Source organism: Sinohyriopsis cumingii, chromosome 8 (assembly GCF_028554795.1).
Source record: "Sinohyriopsis cumingii isolate HCF-2022 chromosome 8, ASM2855479v2, whole genome shotgun sequence".
NCBI classification, from domain to species: Eukaryota; Metazoa; Mollusca; class Bivalvia; order Unionida; family Unionidae; genus Sinohyriopsis; species Sinohyriopsis cumingii.
In genome coordinates, this window is record NC_142968.1 from 115433468 (window position 1) to 115456227 (window position 22760).

Genomic DNA, 22760 nt, shown 5'->3' on the forward strand with positions numbered 1-22760 from the left:
GTAAGTTTGATCTTCCGATAGTTTTGAATTAAGTGTGGAAATGAAAACTTCCCATAAGACAGCTATATAAATCCTGTCAAACAGGCCAATTCAGTAACATCTATGTGGCATCTTCAATATTTAATTACAGGGTCCTTGATTATGGTTGTAATGTAGCATCTTTGATATTTCATTACAGGGTCCTTGATTATGGTTGTAATGTAGCATGTTTGATATTTCATTACAGTGTCCCTGACGGTTGTAATCATGATCAATACAACTCTGCTTGTAATGGTGATTATCTACCTTGCTGCGAACAGACACACCAACAATAGGAATGTTCACGGCGAACAGCAACAAGCAAATCAGAATCCAGCACCGTATTCAGTAAGAGTACCATATACCTCTTTGATATAAAGTACAAACATATCGACTTACAAGAATTAAAATTATAGTCACGCTTGAGCGAGTTATATGGAGTCACGTTCCGTTCTTCATCCGCGCTCACGCCTCCCAAAAGGCTGTTTGGAAATTCATCAAACGTAGTATAGAGATCGAGGCTGGGGTGAGAGTTGGGACTTAAATTAAAGGTCAAATATAAATAAATGCAGTTAAATGTACATTTCTGAATTATTTCATAACCACAACTTAAACATTCAATTAGAGAAGAATAACGCATTATGTGCATAACAATTTTTTTGTTTTACGACCACACGCTAAAGATTTTAGGGGGAAGGATAAGGGATGGGGAATATGAAATAGCATTGTGATGACGAACCATTGAAGTAGTTTAAATATCTTGTTTTATTACTTTTTCATAGACTGAATATCTTATGAAAAATTCTTGCGATTCCAATACGGCCATTTATCTTTTCCATGCATAGCGCAATGTCAATGTCGATGAAACCATGATAGTGGCGTTGTATTATGCATAGCCAAGTCTACGTATTTATAATTTTTAGTAGAAACAACGATACAAAGGTAATGAATTAATTGAATTACGATCGTATATCTCTTAACTTGATTTTGAAAAGGAATGTTTTATCAGAAAAAGATGATGCTATAATGAAGATGATTGGTTGCCGAGATACACCGATGGCCGGCTCATTAAAATGGTCTTGGGATGTAGAGTTTTTAGTTATTATGTTACAGTTCAAGAAACTATTTTTGATGATATGAAATAGTAATCTATTGGTGTTACGTTAGGTTAGGTCGGGTTTGGTTGTATTATATAATATTAGGTTATGTTAGATTAGGAGAGGTTATTTTTATATTTTTAGTAACATATACACTAGTAATTAGTTACTGGATGAGTAATTCGTTCCTTTGTATCAGACTGTAGAGGCCTTAACGATATTTGAAAATGCTCATTACAAATATTATGTATACCTATTGATTGCACACTTGCTACCTGTCTCTCTAAGGCACAACACTACTTGCCTTCTGACAGAGTGTGCACTCCTGCGATGCAGTTTATTTCGAAAAGCTATCTACACAAGGCTAACTGTATTTATGTCTCCTACTGTTATATATATATATATATATATATATATATATATATATATATATATATATATATATATATATATATATATATAGAGAGAGAGAGAGAGAGAGAGAGAGAGAGAGAGAGAGAGTTCACACCTTCCACCCGGCAATTCGTTCCTTATCTTAGTACATCTTCCTAATGGCCAGGTGTCAAATTTGATCAGACACAGCCCGTCTGTGTTTGGTTGGGTGTTCTTTCCATCACGTTTTAGTCAGTTCCAACCGTACACTCTTCAGGCTAGCTTGTCTCGCATATGTACTGAGGTTTTTTGTTGTTGTTTTTTCTCGCTCTTCTCGCCTTATTCCTAGCGCACTGAGCATCCTAACAGTGCAACTGTTCGGGAAACCCCTTGGATTATATTTACAAAGGGATGAACCAATTGTTCCATCCTTATGCTCTATATGTCTTTACTTTTTCTGGTAATTTCCATGTTCTTTTTATGTGCCTCGTGCGCTCGTTCTTCCCATTGGATGGTCTGCTTTCATCTTCCAGGCCTTTTCCTTTTGTAATATTGATTTTTGTCCCTCTTGAGCAAACTGGGCGAACAGGTGCCCCGTTCTCCCTGCATGCCAGACTTTTCGCCTTGTTTTCTTAAAAATATACGGACTTTCTGTCTCTGTCTGTCTGTCTCTCTCTCTCTCTTTCGATCGATCGATCGACGGCTCCAGTGGCCTAATGGTTAGAGTGTCCGCCTTAGGTGCAGGAGGTCGTGGGTACGAACTCCGGCCGAGTCATACCAAAGATTTAAAAAAATGGTACAAACAGCTGCCTCGCTGGGCGCTCAGCATTAAGAGGATAGTGTTAGGACTGGTCGGCCTGGTGTCAGGATAATGTGACTGGGTGGAACATCATGCTACAAGTCTGCGGCATGATGCCCCAGTGCTAGACGTCATTATAAACTGCCACACGGCAGACATCGTAGCGATATGACTGAAACATTGTTAAAGCTCCGATACAAATCCAACTCTCTCTCTATCGATCGATCGACATTATCGTGTGTCCATCTGCATCGCTTATGGGCTAAGACAACTTGACATAACCATAGAAAACGCTGGAATCAGCTTTTTTCTTTTATAATGGATATGCTAGTCTATCAGGTTCCATTGACGATGATCTCCTTGCAATAGGTGCATATCATACGCGGACTGAAGACAGAGCTGGATTCTAATGGATTGGTCATGTCAAAGTTCAGTCCACGTGAGGTTTCTCTTTGGCAGTTTCCATCTTGTCCACATTGTTTGGACATGGTTTTAACTGCTTGCGCGGAACTCTCCTCATCTTCGTTCCTGCGAATCACGCTGGGACCATATTAGGCCTGCTATGCTAGATTCATTCCATGTCTGGGATTTCGTTTAGCCGAGCCCTTCTCTTTCTTATACACAGTTCCGATAATCCCCTTTGGCTTCAGTATGCTTTCATCATCATTCACCACTTTATTCCTGTCTTTACTTCCATTTTTCTCCACTATTTTCTCATCCGTTGCGACGAAGAAAGTTATCAGGATGAACTTTATTGTTATTTACTTCTTATGTTATTTACTATTTAGTCTTCTTGACAGCATCGATAATATTTCTCCATCTACGCTCAGCAAAGATATAATCCACAACTTAGTGATGAGTTTTTGACATTTTTAGCCGCAAGGCGTCCTTCTGCCAGTTTCCAACCTCTCGGGATATTTTTTACTTTTTAGATTACTTGGAGCAGATACTTGTTTAGGTCATTTGTCCATTCCATGCAGGTTAATGCAATAGGTCCTAACATAAAACTGGATCTTGTTTTCAGTTTCACATCACATACCTTATTCCATGTACGTTCCATTGTCTTCAAAGTTCTCTGGGATATTTTTCTGGAAGAATCCTGTTTCAGTCCCCAAGTGGTTGGTGTCTTCTGTTCGCATCAGATTGGTATCACTTATGAATGTTTCTACCTCCTCCTTAGAGGGGCCCCGAGTGGCCGAGTGGTCTAAAGCGCTCTCCGTTACGGATCATTGCCATCTCACCTGTCTTCGTGGGTTCGAGTCTCGGATTCGGCCAATGTGGGTATGTGAGAAAGCTTGCCAGTAGCTTCTCGTGGGTCGGTGGTTCATTCAAGGGTTATCCCGGGATCTTCCTCCACCATTAATACTGGCCGCCATGTATAGCCCCTGTCGTGTGCTGAAATATGGTGTTAAACGCTACAAAAACAACAACAACCCTCCTCCTCAGTGCTTTCCGTCCTTCCTGATCTTTGTTCGCCTAGGATACATAATGCAAAGCTATGGGTTAGAGATGAATGCCGCCCGCATTTATGCCTTTATCACTTTTTGTTTCTTAATTTTCTGCTGCTTTTGATGTATTTAGGCGGTCTCTGTGTGTACTTTGCAGTCGCTGCAGTCCCTCCATCTACATGTCATTAACCTTCCTAAACTGCTGTCTCAATGGTCGGGGCTCTTGGCGGACATTCTTGATTTCTCGTCGAGGAGTGTTTGTTTTTACTTCATCTGAGTCACATAAACGTTTCTTTACAATATGACACGAATCTCTCACACCAATATATGCAAAGATAGGTGGAGCTTTCAGCTTTTCCTCCAAAACTTCTATGTAATGGATATTCTAGAATTTGATCTAAGTTATCATACAGTTGCTTTCATGCTACATAAGGTAGTTTCAGCAACTGGATCCTCCTTTTTTATCAATTGCTGACGATTGCTGCGTGTTCTGGACTCGATATGGTGCCATTCCTCCCAAACTTGTTGCCTTGCGAGCTGGATCTGAGGTCAGAAGCTAACTGTCAAAGTCCTCCATCAAATAATAATAATAATGATAATAATAATAATAATAATAAATCTTAGCCAATATTTTCTTAAATATGCATGATTGGTGGTTTCCTTTTAGTCTTTTTTTCTGTTGAACCTTGTCACTATATATATATATATATATATATATATATATATATATATATATATATATATATATATATATATATATATATATATATATAGATATATATAATATTAACAACAACATGTATTTATGCTATTGTTTCCTTCAAAGTCTCACATACAATTCTGATATTGCTGAAAGAAGGTATATCAAAAATCCATATTGCATTCCATAACTCCTGATTATGTCTCCTTTCAGACAGCCGGTAAAATCTTGAGCCAAGTTCGAGTCATTCGACGTTTAGAAAGAAAGCTCTGTGTTATTAGCTTTTATGAGGAGACTCACCCACTGCACATGGACATCACAGAATCTGTTACTCAAGAACTAAATATGGAAGTACTGGAGTTCACGATAAGGAGACATGAAAACATCTTGGAACTTCTGCCAGTCTCTCTATACTTTATGTTTGTAGACTTTAATGAGAGGTATGGCAACACGGTTGCTATTATATTCATTTACAAAATCTTAATCCTTTCTTGAATACGTCATTTTAGCGCATCTGGACATAAGTTCAAGTGAGTTTATTGCATGACCTCGTCTCCATTGTGCATCGTCGGAAGTGCGTCATATGTCCATGTTGGCCATTTTCAACTTCTAAAGAAATCACCGGATCAATTTCATACAAATTTGGCAGGAAGCATTCTAGCAATAGCAATTACGGTTTGTTCAGATAGTACCATTCCATTCTCACATCGTGGCAATTGTAAGAAAAAGTAATTTTTTTTAAAAGACTTTTCTAAAGCCAATAAACAGAATCTTACCAAATGTCAATGAAAGCATTATGACATAAAGAACGTTCACGTTACAAATCTACTATGAAGTACAAAATATTTAAGAAAATAAAAAGAGACTAACAAGAATTTGACTAGATGTGACAGAAAGCGTCTTTACATTAAGGACTTGAACCTGCCCAATTAAATTTGACACGGTTTGACAGAACAGCCTGCTCAATAGTCTGACACAATCTGAGAGTGAATGCTGATAATAATTGATTTTATAATTATGCATGTGATGCTGATTTACACTGTAACTAAAATATGCAAATTCTGAAATGTGTTCACCAAAACGGTTCAATAGAATTGGATTCAGTTTGACAGAACATTGTCATGGAACAAAGTCTTTTGAAACGTATCTAAAAAATACCCAAACCACCATCAAATGTATCAGCTGTTAGAAATCCAGAAGCAAAATAAATAAAATTAAATAACTTCTTAAAACGGATTAATAAAATCTGACCAGAATTAAATGAAGGCATTATGGTGCGAATGGATTTCAAGTTTTATACAAATAATGCCATAAAATATAACCATCATGCTAAAGATAAATAAATTAAGGACCTATTGAAACCAGTAAATAAATTAGACAAGATTTAGCAGAAACCACTATGTCATAAAGGGTGTACATATATTAATTGGTCATGCTTATCTGCCATCTGATATGAGTGCTGTTGGCTAAAAGAAAAGAATACAAATATTTTAACAGCTTATTGTAAGCTGCTCAACAGAATTTGGCCAAACTTTGACATATGTGTCCTAGCTAGCAATTGTTTTAAATTTATAAAAGCTATGCTGTTCCGACGTCAAATGTGTCTGACTTTATTAAAAATAGAATTACTCTTAAAAGAATATGTAAAATATATGCTTGACATTATCTGATGAACCTTGAAGGTCGTATGATGCTAGACGTTAGATGCTGATTTGCCATCAAATATCAAATCAACCATGATTCAAAAAAAGAAAAACCTAGAAACAATTATTTTCATAGCGTATTCATTCCGCATCATTGTAGTGAAAGTCCACATTAAATATCATACTGATCCCGATTTAATGTATAGCTGCATTTGCATTTGGCTATTAAGCGGTTAAGTAGTTGAGATTTATGAAGTGCAAGATAATTTTATTGTTATCGTTTTGATGCTGATAATGTTGATAATGATGATCATGATGATGACAATAATAAAAACAATAATAATTACAATAATAGTTAATAAAAATCAAAGATGCCAACTCTCTTTTACAGCATCTTTACGAATGGCTAATTGACTATATAATGTCTGACACACAAATTCAGTTTGTGTTTGTGACACATCTCAATACTTGGAAACATCTGTAATGTGCGTTTGGTGGCAATTGGAAAAACGTTTTTGATGTTGGAGCACAAGTACCACCTTCAAGAAATATTCACAATCGTGTAAAACAATCCTACGTTAGTAGAATATAGAGCCAGACAAAACTGTAAACAATTTTCAAACAATCTTGCGCATGCTCGTGTATGCGCACACAGTATATATTCAGTTGGAAACGGGCATTATTATATAAGCTGCATCACATACAAAGTGGAGCAACATTTAGTGATCATTGGGAAAAAGGTCAAAGTGGCTTAGTTTTGATGCTTGAAACAGGTCCATTCTAAGATGCGCTATTATTGCAGATGTGGTGGCAAAAGCCTATATAAATGAAATATGGCATGAGCAAGGTAAACAATGTATAATAAATCCTGGAAAGTAGGTTGCAGCTACCCATTTATAGTGAGCAATATATGTTTTATGCCAAGATGCACCTTTAGTGGAAATGTGACGTATTACCTTTTAAACACGTTTACATGAAATAAAACACATTCGTGGAATCTTGCACTGTCGGCCCATTTTCGATCATTAGAAGTAACAACTTACAAACTTTAATTGATTATATGTTTCTCATAGAAACGTCATCCTTGAGGACCCTACTTTAGGACTTGGTGACCTCCGCCTGACCACAGTTCAAGCTATACAAAAAATGGGAGGTAGGTGAAATTTATGCACCTTAGATAGAAAACAAAACATACAGTTGCATTTTTTGAGTCTATATGAATTTTTCAAAGTCGTTGTTAAATTTTTGTTTGCAAATATTTTCGAAACCCCTTGACAGCTTCTCATCACACTTGTTATAAATAATTATGTGACTAGTACCATTTATTTGGGGGCCCCGAGTGGCCGAGTGGTCTAAAGCGCTCTCCGTTACGGATCACTGGCATCTCACCTCTGTCTGCGTGGGTTCGAGTCTAGGATTCGACCAATGTGGGTATGTGAGAAAGCTTGCCAGTAGCTTCTCGTGGGTCGGTGGTTCTTCCCGGGGTTTTCCCGCGTTCTTCCTCCACCATTAATACTGGCCGCCATGCATAGCCTATCGTGTGCTGAAAAATGGCGTTAAACCCCACAACAACCATTTATTTGACTGAATGCTCGCCCTCCCGTTTTACGTTGGAGGTAAAAAGGTACAATTCATAGAAAACTTGTGTCAGTATTTTGGTGATTGTTTTCTTTTGATTTGGTACTATTTCCCTAAGCCTCTTAATAGATTATCGGCATACTTGGCATCAATCACTATAATATTAAAACAATTCCTTTGGTGACCCACTCACGTCACATTATAACATCAGGCCATGGTCATAGTCATAGACGTTCAAGGTCATTGTCTTAGAAAATTTGCGTTTAGGTTTGATAAAATGTGCTCGTGTGCTTATATTTCCTAAATCCCGTAATGGATTTTCTTTAATTATTGGATTAATAACTATTAAGTTGAGACAAGTAATTAGTTGACATGCGTTCTTCCTCTTTTGATCTTTGGGTTAATAACACAGTAAATGAACATTTCCATATAACATTTTCATTTGCGTTTATTTCTACATGATGTTGATGGAATTTCTTCATAGTCTTGTTGCGACACTGTCAAGCAAAGACAGTTACGTTCGGGACATGTTCGCTATATTCTTTCATTCTTGATTCAAGGTCACATCTTTAACACCATTGGTTTGATCCTGGACTTGAAATATAGGACCTGACCTCCTGGATTTTGAATGTTTGTTTTGTTTATCCTCCATCCCTTTCATACTTCGTTTCGTTTGTTTATATCATTCTTTCTTTATTGCGTTTCGTCCTTTCTTCTTAAGTGTTGGTATTATCATTTATTAATAGATAACATATATGCTTGTTTGTAAAACAGTTTTACCTAATAAGGATATATGTTCCAGGACTATGACATTAAAACTTGAAAGTAATATTTTACAGTGTCATTGGGGAAAATAACTTCAAACTTTCTTAAAGATGGGTCATGTTCACAAGAAAACCATCTCATGAGGAAAAAAACTAGGCACTTTTGGAAAACATAATATCAAATAAACTCTAAATCCAATATGGTTTAAGTGCGAACAAACCACAGACTCTAACCTAAGTTATCAGCTCCACTACCCCTGTGAGTCTGTGTGTCCTTGCAAGGGCATTTATGACTCCTTTTAGCAATTGATACAGCCAAACGAAGTGATGAAAATGCAGTTTAAAGCCAACGACAACAAAATCACAAGCTTCATGACATTAGTCCAAAACGGCATATTTTTCTATTTGAATATTTGCCAGAAGAGGATAGCTTAAACGTTTTCAGGTTTATTAATATATGTTTGTTGCTATAATGTTTCAAAAATTAACCTTTCTTGGCTCAGGCAACTTTTTGCTTATTAAAATACATTGGCGATAATATAACAATTGACGTATGTTGACAAATCTGGAAACACATTTTAGTTATTAAACTTTGAGACATGCTTTGCAAATAATAACATCCATAATTTCCATGTAGACCAGTGATTGGCGGTTCATTACTATATCGTTAGACTGGAGCTATACGTTAGATGTTCCCCAGTATCTAGAATAACTTGTCCATACATTTAGCAACTATATCAGATAGCATACTATTATTGCAATCACAGAGAATTATGCCGGCATAGAGACAATTTTGTTCATTAAGACACCTGTTCAGAAACATTTAACACGTTGACATAGTTGTACTAAGTAATTTGTTGAAAGATAGCTATTTTAATAACTGAAACATTATGTAAGCGTAAATTCAAAAATCATGATTGAAAAACACTTAGAGATTTATTTTGGTTCGGTTGTACTTATGAAGGTGATGCATAATCTGTTTGCTTAAGGAAAAATACAAAATGATAAAGAACAATTCTCTCGAAGTGGAGAAGGAATATTTAGAGCCACCATATTCTTGACTTTGCTAAAAGTTTTGAAGGTGATGATGTCATTACTGGCAGAAATATTTTCAATTTCAGGAAGATTAGTCGTTTTCTACGTGCGAGACCCGAACTCCAGGCAACTAAACCCAACGCAATTGTACAACAAAGATCTGGCGTCTGTGACAAGGCAACAGGAGTTGTCTGACTTGAATCGGCTTTCTCGTTTTATCAGCGCATATGATCAATTGACAGACTATCAGAAAGCGCATTTACGGCATACAGTTGTACAAGAACTTAATGTTGGATAATTAGATTTAATTTTGCCATTATTCTTTATAACTGCTTTTCTTTCTACGCATTTGTTTTTGGGGGTGGTTTGGGGCTGGCTGTTTGGTGGGGATTTTGTTGGGGGTGGTGGTTAGACAATGGTTTAGTGCATTGTAGCTAATAAACAGACGAGTGTATGACATTCAGCGACAAATATCTTGGAAGCACTTTGAAGCATTGTGATCAGATTTGAATTACGTTGATATTCAGTATATTCTGAGCATCTGGTAAAAATAAGATTATTAAGTTTAGATTAAGATCACAGGGGATAGTTTGCTATTCGCGAAAAATTGGTTCATATATGCAGGTTAGTACGACAATCGTAATCCATGAACGAACCATTTTTAGTTTTTAGAACACACACACAAATAAGAATAATAAAACAGCACGTGTCTGATCATAAGTTTGTGTCTGCTTTGCATAAAGCGAAAAGTATTCATATCCAGTTTCTCCAAATAGTTCCGTTTCATCGCCGAACTTGTAATTTCTATCTAGAAGATAAGGTTAGTCTCATTTATCTCTATTAATAATATCATAAGGTTAGTCTCATTTATCTATATTAATAATATCATAAGGTTAGTCTCATTTATCTCTAGTAATAACATCATAAGGTTAGTCTCATTTATCTCTAGTAATAATATCATAAGGTTAGTCTCATTTATCTCTATTAATAATATCATAAGGTTAGTCTCATTTATCTCTAGTAATAATATCATAAGGTTAGTCTCATTTATCTCTAGTAATAATATCATAAGGTTAGTCTCATTTATCTCTAGTAATAATATCATAAGGTTTAATTCAAGATACTAATTCATGTTGATGGATTATCTGGTCTGAAGAGTACCTTGTTCCTCATTTAGAAACAGCTTGCATTAATCCATTCAAGACGCAGAGGATCACCCGAGAAAGCTATAACATTTGCTACTAATTAATTACATGTTAATAATTAATAACATTGCTAATTGATGGTTAAATAGGGAGTTATTCCCAAAACTATTTAATAAACATAGACTATGGAATATCTATTTTCAAAGTTTCACAAATTTAGTATTAGTATGTGTAACTCGTTTATGCCTCATCTTTTGTCTTTATGATCAGTGTAATCACTCTAACAGGACAAAATAATGTTGCTAATAAAATTTGAAATAAATCTCGAAATTATGTATTTCTGAGATATCTTCACCAACTGCATTTTCATAAAAATATGGTTCTCCAAGTGATTTTTATGAGACTATTTTGGCAGTATTACCTCATCATTATCATTATCATCGCGGTCATTGTATCGTTATCTGCTTTGTTTTATTCTTAAATGTACCCAGAATTACATATGTGATATTGTTTAGTATGACATTATCACCCAGTCCTTTATCTATGAATTTTTGAAACAAATAAACATGAACAAAAAATTTCGTAATTACGTCTAGCGATGCTTTACAAATTCTGGAAATCTTTAAAAGAAGATTCTTCTGTATTTTTTCCGTGTTGGTTTTCAATACTTTTAATGTCATTATTTACTTAGATTATACATATTGCTTTTTTATGCTTGATTGTAGTCATACGCATTTGTAATTGCTTTTATATCATTACTATTGGTATGAATTCGAAGTATGCATTGAATCTAACATCGAATTATATCACGTGGTAAATCTACGGAGTGTACATTGATACTTTGTAATGAGATTCAGATCATTCCATTTCACTATGGAGTACGTCAGTTGACTGTGATGGCTGTGGTAAAATATTTTTCTACAAATGAATACAAAAGCGGCCTGAACAAATTTGAGACTAAGACCATTCGATTGTGATTCTAAAGAGCTAAAGTCCAGACAATCGTCCTACTTTTGAAATGTAATTCTCTTTTGCGGGAACGGAAGAAATGCTAATATGCTGCTATTATCCCTAAAAAGTGGTCTCCCGCTAAAAATGGTCCAGTTCATATAACACATCATTTCGTGTTGAAACAAAATGGTTCTTAAAGGGACGTATTCTTTATTACTGGGTGTTCACTTTACTGGGTGTTCAGTTTACAGATTTCATCTAACTTATACAAGGCGTATTGGATACTAGTTACAATTGGGCCAAATATAAATATTTTAAAGCTGATTCACACGTATCTGTTATGACTGAGACTGAGATATTTATGATAAACATAGATATAGATATGTATACATGTGCACTATTGTACTGAGGAAGAATGGGATTTTAAGTCTTATGTCTTCTTGTGGAACAGACAGACACACAAACGCATAAAGACGACATTGCCAATGACGTCTTAGTATCTCTTTTCTACGAGACGCGGATGCCATGAAAAGGTCCGTTGGGTTGTCGTCATGGACAGTTAATATGATAACGATAATGATATTCGAACTGGCAGGACTTGCCATAGGCTTGACATAAGTACATGATTTAATTTTTCTTTAGGAGACGGTGACCTTACTGGTATCCATCTTCCATTCCTCCACTTTTCCTCCCTATTGATCTCGCTTTTGCTGCTGATGCTGAATCTACTGTTTCTCTTCTTCTTTTCAATTCTTCCCTCTCTTCCCTGGATTTCCTCTCTTAACATACTTTCTACGAGGTTGTTTACCATCCTCAGATAAATAGTTTATTCTCCAGTTGTTCTAAACAAAGATGTGTTGTACCATGTGTATTTACACGAAGTTTTCGTTGTCCGAAGGCATACATGGTGGTACTTGACTAGTCAATGTTGGGAGGCTAGCCGACCTGCCTGATCATCAATTATTGTCGTGTACGACTAGGTAATGCTAGTACTAATAGTTTAATTAATCCTCGGGTGGTTATAACAGCCACCACCCGTCCGTTTTGATATGTGCAATGCACACTTTTTAATTATCATATCCAGAAGCTTCGACGTAGGAATAGGAGCAGGAGAAAACGCCTGAATGTCACCTAAAGGCTCGTTTTGATTCTGGGCTTTTAGATCGCTTATTCGAAAATGATTATTGTCGTCTTGACGGAATTTGAGATAAAAGTTTATTTTTGCTGTTGGGCTCTTCGGTTAGCAGATAGATAGGTAGAGGTTTTTTCATTCAACGGTTTCTTGCGAGACTTTGTTTTAAGGTAGATGTCTAGTGGTCAGCTCCAAATATCTCTATGTCACACTCTCTTCGCCGCAGGCCTTAAGGAAAAAAGATTTCACAGAAGAAACAAATGCAGTGCGTTTAAAGATTTTAAATCGGTATTGTTATTGCAATGGGTAGTACGACTCTCGCGGCTTCAGAAGCCTTGGTCCAAGGGTACGAAGAAACTTCATAGCAAGCGAACCCCTTGCTTGCTTTTGGTAGCCATGACGTCTTCTGTGCCATGTAATGCCCATCGCTCTCCACAAAACGTTGCTAAGCCGCCTTTCCGTTCGTTTTATCTTCATGGTGGTCTCATTCACCCAGTCCACCAAAACTGTCTTCGCATGAAAGGGTAGGCAAGACCCTAACTCACCGACGGCTGCTCTGCCTGTCTAGGCAGTGTTGTGGTGTGGCCGCTGTCGCATGCATACAGCTGCTTGGAGCTACGGGTGAGAGCTAGGTGTCAGGGAACAACGCAGGCAAACAAATAGTTCAAGTGTAAATTTTGTACGCATGTGCGTAGTTTTGTCTAACTCCTTATCCTGGTAACTATTAAATGTCTATGCGTGTGAAATATATTATAACTGTATTTGCTAGTCATTACGCATGTTTATTTGAACACTGAATGCAATTATAGAGTTGAGTCATTCATTTAGATTGATTTCGCACTAAAATTTTAAACATTTATTTATTGTTATAAAGAGACGGGTGAGTGGTATGTATTTTAGCATAATGGGTAGTTTCTTTATTAAACGAAAATAATTATTATGTATGTTCGATTGTTTAAAATAGTTGTTATTTGGTGGATTGCAGACGATTATAGAAATCCAACGCGCTAATGTTTCTTATCGTGTAAATGCAAACCGATTTTAAATAAGCTGTGTTTACATCTCTGTCACAGGTCGTTATGATCACATTCATTTCTTTCTACAACTCTTTCTCTCAAACCAATTGTCTCTCATCTTTTACTAGGTTCGTCACTCTGTCTGCAGCATATGCTTGCCATTAAACCTTTCTTTTGGGGTTGGCTTCTGATGTTGCTGTAGCAACTTGACATACGCTACATTTTGAGATTAAGGTCGTCTAAAATCCTTGACCGGTAGCGGATCCTTTTGTCAACCCCATCAAAATGTCCATTTTATAATTATTAACATTTGATCTTATAGGAAATTTGCAATCCAAGAATGTGATTCGGCTCATTCTTAACGGAAACGTTTTCTCGGAGCGATAATAATAATAATAATAATAACAATCATAACAATAACGACGACACAAATACGGTGTGGAGCTCAGGAGAGAGTATTCAACATCCGTTTTACTAAAAATCAAAACCCACAAATAACCCTATATAAAACGGTTATACCTAAAGTTTAAAAAAACATTGTACTTAGACACAGAAAAACTAAGTGCATAAATTTGTTGAGCGGTTATTAGATAACACGTGTGGCGTTATTATAATGCAATTATTTTCTGCTTTCGGTATATGATTTAAGCCCTAATGGTTAATAAACTTGAGAAGTTTAATTCGACACAAGATTTTGTAATTGCATAGGGCAAGGTGAAATTGTTTTCATGCCGCAGACATGTAGCATGATGTCCCACCCAGTCACATTATCCTGACACCAGGCCGACCAATCCTAACACTAACCTCTTAATGCTAAGCGCCAAGCGAGGCATCTGTTAGTACCATTTTTGTAAGTCTTTGGCATGACTCGGCCTTGGATCAAACACGGATATTATGTAAAGGTCAAATTTAATAATTTCTGTTTTATACTTCATATAGATTGCAGAAAATTACGGGACGGCAAAGAATGAAATCGTTTATTAGACAACTGAATAAAGAAGTTAGCGTTATTTAATATCAATGGGGTTTTGTGTTACTTATATATCAGAATGTCCATTTTTATATTGTTTTCTTATACACCTTGCTTAGTTCATTCACAAACAAATTTAATCAGCCAAGACCTAAAGCTTCTACTACATGAGTGCATATGGTTTGTTTACTAAGTAGTTCATAATACACTGTACTATTTTAGGCACACGTTTCGTCCACGTGCGTGCAATATCAAGGTGTTAAGTATCATAAAATAGTGCACGAGACTGAAAATGTAAAGTTAACAGAGACAAAAATGAGCATATAGTAATACAAAATAAGATATATAGCACGTTACGACTCTGTGGTGATAAATTTAGTAACAGAAGGTAGTAAAACCAACACATTTTGTATAAAACGTAATAATTTAATTATCAAAGTTATAAAACTAAAATTTAAGAGGAACCTGCAGTATTTTTCTAATGTTACGTATTTAGGCTAGAATAAACAGTAACACAAGAAAGAGTGAAAACAACAAGCTTTGAAAAATAAAACAAATAATTTATTTCCCTGGAAAAATACTGTAAAAATGAAAAAATAAGAGAACTTACAGTTTCCAGAATCAAATCCAAAAATAATACAAGAATAATCCACGAATCAAATTTTTGAAGTCCTAATATTGAAATGTTCTAATGATTCCAAGTTCGAGTCCCAAAGAAGAATCCAAGATGGAATGCGATGACATATACTGTAGTCTGTACTGTGTTGAAGTCTACAGTTCCTTGTAGAAGCATAATAACTATTCCTCCGGTCTTGGAAATCCAAATAAGATTTTCAAGAAATGTCTTTGGTCAAGATTTCTGTATGAATACAATATTATTTCCAGAGAAACGAATCAATCTTCTAGAATCCAAATAATCTGAAGAAAAAGTAACATATAACTCAAAAACTCAAAACTTCAATACTGGTCACAACAGAAGAAAACAACTTGAAATCAAGTGTTTTAAAGCCTTTGACTTTGAGATCTCTCTCTCTAAACATCACTATTAATAATAGGTATTTCGCATTTTCGGAAATGCCTAATTTCGAAATAGAGGAAGACGTGATCATGTTTACATGTAAAAGTCGCATTGCTCCTGTATGTCCTTGATAAGAACCAGTCATTTTCCTCCGAGAAAAATTGTTTACTTGACCCTCATTCAAGGCCAGGAACTCAATCAAAAATACAAACAAGAGTTTCCATTATTAGGTATCTAAGGAAAACATCAGATCAAACTGCACTTTCTGGAAAATATCAAATTCCTAGTAACAAAATTACATTACACTAACATGTAAAGAAAATATAAAGACTCCAAAACCCACAAACAATCAAGTCAAATCAAACACTAATTAAATCAAATATAAATTAAATCCAATACATGTAACACTCCCCCCTCCCCATAAAGAGAAAGAAAGATTTATATCATAAAGCTTTCTTTTTACAATAAATTAAAGTAAAACATAAGAATTACACACATTGTACTTGAAATAATACATGTTATACATGGGAAAGTGCATCTTCTGTTAAATTATCTTTTTCCTTGATGTGCCTGATGTCAAGATTATATTCCTGTAACAACAAATTCTACCTTAATAGTCTTTTTTTTATTTTTCATCCTGCCGATGAAAGTAAGGGGGTTGTGGTCACTAAACACAATAATCGAAGAAGGAGCCCGAATTAAGGTAAACTTCAAAATGTTGTAATGCCAATATCAAAGCCAAACATTCCTTCTCGATTGTTGAATAATTTCTTTGGTGCTTATTTAATTTCTTAGAAAAATAGCACACTGGATAATTCACTTGCTTCAACAGACAATTTCAATGATTGGCTGAAATTTGGAGCTGTAAGAACTGGCGCGCTTTTAAGTATGGCTTTCAACTTGTCAAAAGCCTCCTGACATTTTTCAGTCCAAAGGAACTTGTTTTTCTTCCTCAGTAAATTTGTCAGGGGTTCCGCAGTTATAGAAAGTTTGGAACAAAATTTTCGATAGTATCCAGCCATACCCAAAAATCGCATCAGATGCCTTTTATTTACAGGCACAGGAAATCAGAGATAGCCCTGACCTTAGCATCTATAGATTTTAACTTGTCCATGTCCCACGATGTGTCCTACAAAAGTTACATGAGCACGTCAGAACTCACTTTTGGACAAATTAATTGTCAAACATGCATCTGTGAGTCTGTTAAAGAATTTCCGAATTGTTGCCAACTGTTATTTCCAGATGCCGTTGTAGATGTTGACATCATTGATATAAACATCACAATTGTCTAGACCAGAGGTAATCATATTCATGAGACGTTGAAATGTACTTGGCGACACTTTCATCCCAAACGGCATTACTTTTTATTGGTAAAGTCCATCTGGAGTCACGAATGCCAAAATTTCATTTGCTCTTTCCGTTAATGGAATTTGCCAAATTCCTTTCAGAAGGTCAAATTTAGTGACATATATGGCATTCCCGATCTTATCAATACAGTCATCGATTCTTGGTAATGGGAATGAATCTGTTTTTATCACACTATTCACCTTTCTATAATCAGTACACATACAGAAAGTTTTATCTGGTTTTGGAACAAGTATGCATGGTGAACTCCAGTCACTTTTACTGGGCTCTATAAAATCATTGTCCATCAAATATTGAATTTCTTTTCTCAAGTATTCCTGTTTGAGAGGGTTCATCTTGTAAGGGTGTTGTTCCACAGGTTTTGAATGTAGAATTTCAACGTCAAGACAAATTTTATTTGTTCTTGTGGGAACATCTGGAAAAAAGTGCTCATATTCAAATAATAACTGTTGAAGTTCATTTCTTTCTTGCTCTTGCAAATGTGGAAGTTTCTGGTCCAGATCTTTCATAATTTCTGAATTTCGAAGTTTTGACACTCCAGTATTAGTAGAATCCGATGATATTCCTTGACTTAAACCTTCACTGAGAGGGACAGGTACAATTAAATTAATTGCATGTTTAACCTGTTTATCTCCTTCAATATACTAGTACTCCTATAATTTATTTTGATCCCAGGAGCACTAATATTATAATTTAATTCATTCATTTTCTTCCTAACTTTGTAAGAGCCGTAATATTTAATCTGAATAAAATGTTGAAGAATGAGCAAGAGAGAGAGAGAACTCTATTATTACCAAACTCAAAAGTTCTCTTCTTTGAGGCTCTGTCAAACCATAATTTCACTTTTGACTTGATTTGCGAAATGCCAAATTCAGGCATAATAGGCTGTAAAGTTCCAGACCTACACTTTGACCCTTGACCCGACTGGACAGATTCGGGAAGGCCAAATTGAGTAAAAAAAACTTTTTCAAAGTTTTAATATTCCGCAAAGGAGTTGCCTCTGGAAACCTTGTTAACGCACACATTATGGTCAACAGGTATTGATTACATGATTTGGTCTTAGGTAAGGGACCAACACAATCTACCATAATTCTACTAAATGGTTCGTGAACTGCAGGAAGATGTTGTAGATGAGCCTTGGGAATGTTCTGATTTGGTTTTCCAGACCAGTTGACAGGTATGACAAGATTTACAGTATTTACTAACATCACGTTTGAGTTTTGGAAAATTGAAGCGAGTTAAGATTTTGTGACAAGTTGTATTGATCCCTAAACGACCAGCCAATGGAGTTTCAATGGCCAGATTAAGTATTTTCTGTCTGTAAGGTTTCTGCTGCTTTTTCCTTACTTAGTGAAGAACGCAATTTCTCCCGCCGTCTAGTTTCTTTAAGTCTCAGTCTTTCTTCTCTTTGTTTCGTTTCTTCTTATCTTTGCTTCATTTCTTTATTCTCTGTTTCGTTTCTTTTCTAGACGTTTCAAGTTCCAACATAATCTCTTGCTGCGGTGAAGAAGATTGTTGTCGTTCTTGTTGTTATTGAGGAAATTCAAATTTTGATGGAAGAATTGGAATGGAAGATTTTAGTTGAGAAAATTGTGCTTGTCGTTCTAGTTGCTGCTGCGGTGGAGGAAGTTGATAGGAAGGTTTTTGCTGGTGGGTTGCGGTGGAAGAGGTTTTTGTTGAGGAATTCGTTTCATGGCCTCTTCATAAAGTCTTCGTACGTCATCAGCATGTGCTCTGTATCTTATATCATCATCTCTGGCTTGTTTTTTGTTGTGAAATACGCGATATATCCATTTAATAAGATTATCATTATTTACATGTTCATGACCGGGTTTTAAAATACTAGATTTATTAAACATACTAATTAATATTTTTTAGGTAATTTTTCTTCTTTAGTATTTTTACGTTCTTCGATAAAATCATCTCTAAATTTATTAATCAGATCAATAGTTTCTTTTCTTACTTTAGGTTTAGGAGCAATATCTTTTGTTACATCGGCTATTTTAGTACGAACTTTGCCAATACTCACAATTATTTCTTCATCTGCAGGGGGAGGTTGTGCGGAAACTATCTCAGTTGGAAGATCTCGTAAAATCGTTTTTGTTTGTTTAGTTCTTTTTGCTATTTTTCAGTTTGGTCAGCAGCTTGTCTTACTGATGGAAGAAGACCTTCAGTAGCCTCTGCAACTCTTTCAGTAACTTTTGTAACAGGTCTATTTACATGTTCTGTGTGCCTTCTGCAAATTCAACCTGAGATTCTTGACGTTCTTGTAGTTTTCGCCTGACAGAGTCACGAACAGGAAGAACTTTTTTGATTGCTTCTAATCTCTCTCTCGAGCTTATTTAGCTGTATAAGACTCTATAGCTGGTGCCATTATTGATATAACAATGATTTAATTAAAGCAGCAGAGGGGTGCGACCTCAAAAAGCGTCACGGTGGGTACACACGCGCGCATACTTGTTAAAAAACACTAACGACTACATTAAAGGAACAAAAATATAACCCAATTAGACAAACTCTCGGTTAGTTATTGACCTTGTATTTTCATTTTCGTAGGAAGCCTTATTTTTCCAAAAATGATGCCCAAGCAAAAGGTTATGTTCACATCCTCTGCTGCTCGTGTATTAAGTATCATACAGCATTTTAAGCTAAACAGTGTAAAGAAAGTATGATAGACTAATAGAAACTAAATTTATGTCTCCTGCTGTTTTGTAAATAAGGGCGGGGGAGAAAAAGGTTTGGTAAAAATATTTATGTACTACCAGTTTACCAGTGATATCTTCAAGGTCCCCAAATATCTGACAGCTGAATCTGAATCTTCTGTTTATTTCTGTTGGCCACTTTCCAAAACGGGGCTCGCTTATTATTTTATAATCATCCTTAAAAGGGAAATCAAAATGAATCTATGATGATATTCTCTGACGTTATTTTAGCATATTATCTTCTATTATGTTAGTTCGTTATATATATATATATATATATATATATATATATATATATATATATATATATATATATATATATATATATATATAATCATTCATACATTTCTTTCGTAGATGACATAGCTTTGTACATTTGCTTACATCAATCTAAATGTTCCTCATGAGCACATGATACAAAGTAAATAGCAATAGACATTTGGCTAAAGTGTGTTCTGAAAAAAATGAGATATGGTAATAAAGATGAAAATTATAAATTCAGCATTTTTACGAATAAAGGATATAAATGATGTTCACAAAGTAAGCAAAATCTTCCAGTAGAGGAATCATAGAAGTTACCCTCGATGACCTTGACTTGATAAAAATCACCGTCAGCTTGGATACGGTTGGTGTCTGTAGATAAGAGTAGAAAGTTACCAGTCTAAAGTAGCTAACTGCAAACAGCTGTTGATTATAAATTATGATTAATTAGGTGCATTCACTATGCATAAAAATAGAGTATTGAGGAGAAAACATGTTTTCAGATGTCTGCACTGCATCGTCCGAGAATAACTGAATATATACCACAGTGACTGCCTATTCTGCGCATCATACTGTTCTGCTCAACGATACATCATTTCTGTAAACCCTGGATCACATGTCGTTTTTGGTCAAAAATCCAATTTGTATCAAGAAAAATGATCATCCTTTAATTTTGATAAGAAATATTCATAAAGTGCAAAACAAATCCCACATTTCTATTTTAAATGCTTATGAAAATGTGCCTTCTAAATGTCAACATGAAAATCCACCCTATGACCTTCTTGCACTTGTAACCCAGAATTTGTAATATATGCTCCCAAATGTAGATAATATTTATTTTTTAGAATAATACAAATAAATACATTATTTGAAAGATAGAAATGTTTACCTTAGGACAATAATACAAATTAATCCAAGTTTTAAAGTTTGCAAAATATTGTCCTCCATATATTTTATCGTCTGCTAACCAACTTGCCCCACACAAGCGAGATTGTCAAGAAATCCTTGGGCATATAGTCTGTTTCAAAAGTCTTTAGCATTTCCCTTCCCCCCACAAATGAGACCTTGTAAATACATTACATACAATTTGTTGTTGTTTCTCTTCAACTCAATAACTTATTAAATTTATCAAATGTTGAACTTTTACTATTGTTTTTTAAATCAATTTAGTTTCTTTAATATCTCTTGGCATTTAGTGACATTGTTACATTTAATGTTCTGAAGCCAACTATAAACTTGATCGACCGCTCCGGTGGCCTAATGGTTACAGCGTCCGTCCCGGATGCGGGAGGTCGTGGGTTCAAATCCCGGCCGAGTCATACCAAAGACTTACAAAAGTGGTACTAACAGCTGCCTCGCTAGGCGCTCAGCACTAAGAGGTTAGTGTTAGGATTGGTCGGCCTGGTGTCAGGATAATGTGACTGGGTGGGGCATCATGCTAGATGTCTGCGGCATTATGCCCCAGTGCTAGACATCACTTTAAACTGCCACACTGCACACGTCGTAGCGATATGACTGGAAAATTGTTAAAGCTGAGTTAAAAATCTAAATCACACACACACACACACACACACACACACACACACACAACTTGACTCAGTTGAAATGCTGATGAAAACAGTCCAAAGTAATGTAGGCGTAGTACTCGGTGTGTTGAGAATTATTAGTTTGAACAGAATGTTTTGGTGACAATAGCTGCTTTTCAAACCATAAGCATTGTAGTATTTATTTTCATCAATCGGTCGAGTTCGGTGTGTATTTTGTGCCAATATTGGTGATGTAAGCCTTACATGTGCAAAAAAGCCAGATTACAGTGCAATTGTCTCATTTTATGTTGCGGTACATCAAGCATGCTCTGTTGGATGTTTATTGCAAAACTGGCATAATTTACAACATTTCCTGAATACAGGAATGGAGATAAATGATAAATAAACAAATCCAACTTTCATTTGCAGGTGATTTGTTTCTTGCTTAGTCCCGCGATAAAACAGTATGCCAGTATTAAAGAAACTCAAATTCGATTCAAAACGCATACAGGTCGACAGTGTTTGGGACCCCATTGTGTCTATCAGGTTAGAACTTATAAATTGATGAATGAAATGACTAAGCTTGGTGCAGTTTGGAATATCCTTGATACTTTTTGTTTTTAAAAATGGTTGTCTGGTACAAACAAATTTTCATGTTGCATACTTTTAAGATGGAATCATATGCGCCATTTTGAATTTCTTGCGAGTGTTAATGCATCAATGAAAACGTAAAAAAGAATTCCACCTCAATAAATGGACTGCTGAACAAAATAAAGTAACATTACATGCCACAAAACCCCCATTATTACAGAATTGAAACTCTGAATTGGATTTACGATTGTCTCCTTTACAATCGACTGCTTATCCTGCCGCTTTAACTTTGTTGTAATGATGCGTTGCCAAGTATCTAACAGCGCATGCGTCGAAGAATTATCACTTTTGGACATGCGTGAACGATAAAGTAACAAGAATTCAAAAACAAAATGTCTAGGAACTACATGCTCATAAACCAGATTAAATGTTTGAAGCATTGTTTATGTGTCCTTTCTTTGTTCACTGTATTCAGATCAATAAAGGTCCCCTCCTCTAACATTTTTCAGCCACTAAACATTCACGAGTAACTTTCAGTGACCGTTTAATCAATAAAGTACGGCAAAATCTCTGACAATTTTAGGATTTTGTGTTACCTGACAAACCTCTCTCTCTATCTTTCTCTCTCT

At 35.5% G+C, this 22760-nt stretch overlaps 1 protein-coding gene across 1 annotated transcript in view; it reads left to right on the forward strand.

Annotated features, from left to right (window-relative positions):
• Positions 1 to 13630, forward strand: part of LOC149794440 (uncharacterized) — a 51573-nt gene extending 37943 nt beyond the window's left edge. The window contains exons 3-6 of the mRNA XM_089968668.1: positions 227 to 366; positions 4648 to 4874; positions 7151 to 7230; positions 9541 to 13630. Coding sequence (XP_089824794.1) covers positions 227 to 366; positions 4648 to 4874; positions 7151 to 7230; positions 9541 to 9752 — 659 coding nt within the window. The 3' untranslated portion in view covers positions 9753 to 13630. The remainder of the gene's footprint in view (positions 1 to 226; positions 367 to 4647; positions 4875 to 7150; positions 7231 to 9540) is intronic.
• Positions 13631 to 22760: the final 9130 nt, after the last annotated feature.